The 4237-nt window shown below is 37.9% G+C and overlaps 1 protein-coding gene across 1 annotated transcript; it reads right to left on the bottom strand.

Moving 5' to 3' along the window:
* Positions 1-2658: 2658 nt before the first annotated feature.
* On the bottom strand, positions 2659-3638 carry LOC133296739 (small ribosomal subunit protein uS4y). The gene is made up of 3 exons (XM_061495790.1): positions 3540-3638; positions 3055-3436; positions 2659-2941 (listed from the first exon to the last, which is right to left on the bottom strand). The coding sequence occupies exons 1-3, from the start codon at positions 3565-3567 to the stop codon at positions 2758-2760; spliced, it is 594 nt and encodes a 197-aa protein (XP_061351774.1). The 5' UTR covers positions 3568-3638; the 3' UTR covers positions 2659-2757.
* Positions 3639-4237: the final 599 nt, after the last annotated feature.

The following is a 4237-nucleotide window of genomic DNA, read 5'->3' as shown; positions in this document are numbered from 1 at the left end:
CTTCTGGTGTTTCTTTCTCCTTCAACGGACAATCTGGTTGATCCCATAATTCAACAGCTAAATCTGTCACCGGTGAGGTTGAACGCTGAGGAAGTTCCTATTGATGCTCTTCTTGTCATTCCTCGATTGTGTTAATTGCTCTTTTTGACCGTCCTACAACAAGTTCTTCTCCCTCATCCTCTTCTGAAGTCGTTCCTTCAGCTCCTGTCGGTAGCTGACTATTGAGTTTTCTCTTGATCCTCTGAGAAGATATATCTCCTTTGACAGGTGTTGGCTTTGGGGTGGGTGCCGCAAACACCTTCATCTTTTTGGCTCCAGTGACCACTTTCTTAGATTGGGGAGATAGTAAGGAGGTTTCATCAGAAGATTTCTTCTCCTTCTCCTTCTCTTTTGACTTGGATGGTGCAGACACAACCTTTTCAGCTATCTTTTCCTTTTTGATGGCTGGCTATAATGAAAGGGGACATCTTCTTTGCGCTTTTCTTTACATTACTTGGTGCCCCTTCTGTTGCCACAGTGGGTTGCTATGGCATAATTCTGCCTCTTGAGGGGGAGCGCCAAGTAGTGATATTAAGGGGTGTACCAACAAACTTCTTGTTATTTCCGGGGGAGGTTCCAGACCAACATCCCTGCAAAATTTTGTGACTAGGTAGGGAAAACAAAAATAACCCTTTGCAAGTTGATTTTTGAAGCCATGGTGGATAAGGGGAAGAATATCAAAAGGTTTCTTCTACATAATGCAAAAGATTTGCAAGGTCTTGTTCCAAGAAACAGAAGCTTCATGAACATTTGGGTCGATCCTTGAGTTGACCGAAAAGGGCCCAAAATTTGGCCTCAGGTAGTTGTCCTTTCAACAAGATGCCTTTGGTAAAATAGGTGTTGGGGAGAGCGATAACTTTCAATACTTCCTTCTCAAGCTTTTCCTCTCCTCTATAACCCACCAGTTGTTGAGAAAAACATTTCTTGATATTCGGCAGAGAGAGAGTATTCTTAATAAAACCTCTGGAAAAGAAAATTTTCTTCTCCTGCACAAGGACGAATTCTTCATTTGTTAGTTTTGCTTGATACAGGAACTCTGCTGAATGGTCAGCATGACCTTCCGTTTTGAAGGTGGCAAAGCTCTCCCGTTTACGAAATGCAAGAGTGTCTTGCACCTATTGTGACAGAGTGTCCTCTTAATCCTCCAAATCGATGTATCTTTTCGGATATAGAGTGATTTGTTCGGCTTTCTTGAGTGGCATCATAGTGTAGACTCTGGTAAAAGCAACAGTTAGACTTTGTTTTGTCATCTTTGGCTTAAGGTTATGGTAACCGTGGTCAAAGGACGCAGAAAGGTATAACCTTTTAAGTCGGGAATCCAGGACAAAGTTTTAAGCTTGTCAGTAAGCTTAAATTATAAAAGAGAGGAGGGAAAGAGAGTCTCAAGAGTACGGTTGAGAGAGGGATTTGAAGCAAAACACAAAGGTATGCAGGGTTGTTGATACAGACGGAGGGCGGAGGGTTGAGGAAACAATTTTTGGAAAATGGAAATTCACGTGTCAGCTTACTGGGGTGAAAAAGGCGAAGACTTGCTAAACAAGTTTCGGGATTTGCAAAGACAATGCTGGAGAAAGAGACCCTCATATATATATATATATATATATATATATATATATATATATATATATTTGAACAAAAGGTTAGGTACTGGGGTGAAAAAGGCGAAGACTTGCTAAACAAGTTTCGGGATTTGCAAAGACAATGCTGGAAAAAGAGACCCTCACATATATATATATATATATATATATATATATGAACAAAAGGTTAGGTACCAAAGTTGTTCCGATTCAAAACTATATATATTAATGTAGTTTCACTGAATTTTAATACTAAACTAAAGTGAAGCAAATAAAAATTCAGATAAAAGGCCGCCATAGGCTCAAAACACTAGCAGGACCGATATTCCAATTGAGGATCACCCTTATTATAAAAATTGCTCGTAAAATTTACCAAAAAAATAGGAAAAGAAATAGCTAGTAAAATAATTCAAAAAACGAATCAATTTTAGGCAACACTTAATCGCCTCAATATTTTTCATGTACCTCAGTATCATGATTACGCTACTAAAACAAAATATAAAATCTACCAAAAGTTAAAAAGATCTTCCTAGAATACTCAATTCAACAGACCTAACGACATACTAATTATCTACGACACTGAAGAGTTGCACGGTCTATATCTTGAGGAGTTTCAATGAATGGCCTTTTCTTCCTTCAATTTATGAATACAAGTTTGAGGAAAATAAGAAAGCTCAATTCACAGGACAAGCTACCAGCATAATCGCAAGCTTAAAAAACTCCCCACTCGACCTACTAACTCAATGCTATTTTGTTAGCACGGTGAATGAGCATTTGTTAATCCTCATCCATATTTTCGGAAATAATATGAACATTGGAGAGGTAGAAAACTAGAGTCAAACAAACATATACGATGCTTTATTAACAAGGAGAAAACGAAGCTCTAAAACTAAAAAACTTAATAGAAGTAGACCCTAATAAACTAATCAATGACCACCACAGTTATTGTTGAAAAAACTTGATACTCTCAAAATAACTAAAATTCAAAACAACATAATATTTCAGGCAAAGTAATTTATCAAACAAGAACCGAGAATATAAATAAATAAAAAAGTATAACCATCAATAATGATAAACTCGGAACACACAACAAAAACTGGTACAGGATCTAGAAGCACTAGAGAAAAGAGTTACTGAGAGTTTAATCCTCATCCTCTTCATCTCCATCACCACCAGCAGCTTTCTTAGCAGCAGCTTTCTGGTTCTTTCTCTTCACCCTTCCAGGTCGTCCTCCACCAAGTGGACTAGTAAGTGAAAAGTCAATATGCTTCTGTGAGTCAACCCTCACCATGAATGATGGAATGTTCACCACTTGCCTCCCAACCCTACAAACCCCAAATCACACCCCAAAAAAAAATCAATTTCCAAAACATGTTATTATTTATCCTAAAATGAACAACATAGATGAGTATGAAAAAGAGGGAAAGTAAAGGAAAACCTGATATGCCTCTGTCTGATGAGGACCCTAGCATGGTGAATAGACTTGGCCATTCCAGATTTGAAAACTAGGGTTTGGAGACGACGCTCCAAGAAATTCTCGACGGTGAGAGCCAAGACATAATCGAGCTTGTTCTGGGTTTCGTCGAGGAGACCGTAACGGAACATTCTGCGCAAAAGTGCCTCACCTTCGAAGATCCTACGAGGGTTTTTCTCGTCAAGGGTGAGAAGATTCCTCGCGTTGTTACGGATGCGGCTGAGGACGTACTGAACCCTCCACAACTCCCTCTTGCACCGTAATCCGTACTCTCCGACGAGCTTTAATTCAGCGTCTAACCGCTCCTTCTCGTACGGTCGACGGGGTTTCTTGAATGTCTTCCCATCTATTCATTAATCGAAATAAAAAAAAATAGATCAATCAATGGTACGATTCAAAAGAAAACAAAACATCATATGAGGGAGAGAATTAATCACAGAGAGACTCACAGTTGCGGTAAAACACCACGTGCACCATGGCTGTTGTTCTCTACGGCGGTACCGTTTCCCTTCCCCTGCTTAGTTCTGTTCTATGCTTCCGCACTAGGGTTAGATCTTCTGATTGTTTAGCGCTTTTAAGGGAGTCAAAACCCTAATCTCTTTGTGGGCCGAAAGCCCATCTACTGTTAGAACAAAATTAAAGAATGAAGGCTAGGCCCAACTTTCTCAATAGCCACCAAATCCAAAGTCCAAAGCCCAGGCATAACTTCCGCAACAAGCACAAACGCGTCCTTCCGTGCATATCTCTTTTTGTAGATAATATATTAAAATAAAAAAAAATTATACTTACAAATTTTTTTTTTTACAATATTTTACAATTATATCTTAATACCATTAATTTTTGTCAATCAATGATTATCATTTATTTTAAATTAATATTTAATTAATGAGTTTAATTTGTGAAAATAATAATCGTTGATTGACGGAAATCAACGGTGTTAAGATATGGTTGTAATAGGTTGTAAAAAAAAGGTTGTAAGTATAACCTTCCTCTTAAAATATAGGGAAAAACTATTCTGATGCTACATGAGATAAATTTTTTCTCTTACACACTCTATGATAAATGTGTCACTTCTTTCTTTTCTTTTTATTTTATTTTTCAGGTGGTGAATGTAATAGCCCATTGTACACTGATATTGTTAACATTA

The sequence above is a fragment of the Gastrolobium bilobum genome, unplaced genomic scaffold (genome assembly GCF_033153095.1).
Source record: "Gastrolobium bilobum isolate Gb01-03AN ecotype WA unplaced genomic scaffold, APGP_CSIRO_Gbil_v1 utg54768, whole genome shotgun sequence".
NCBI lineage: Eukaryota > Viridiplantae > Streptophyta > Magnoliopsida > Fabales > Fabaceae > Gastrolobium > Gastrolobium bilobum.
This window is presented reverse-complemented; position numbering and strand designations above follow the sequence as displayed.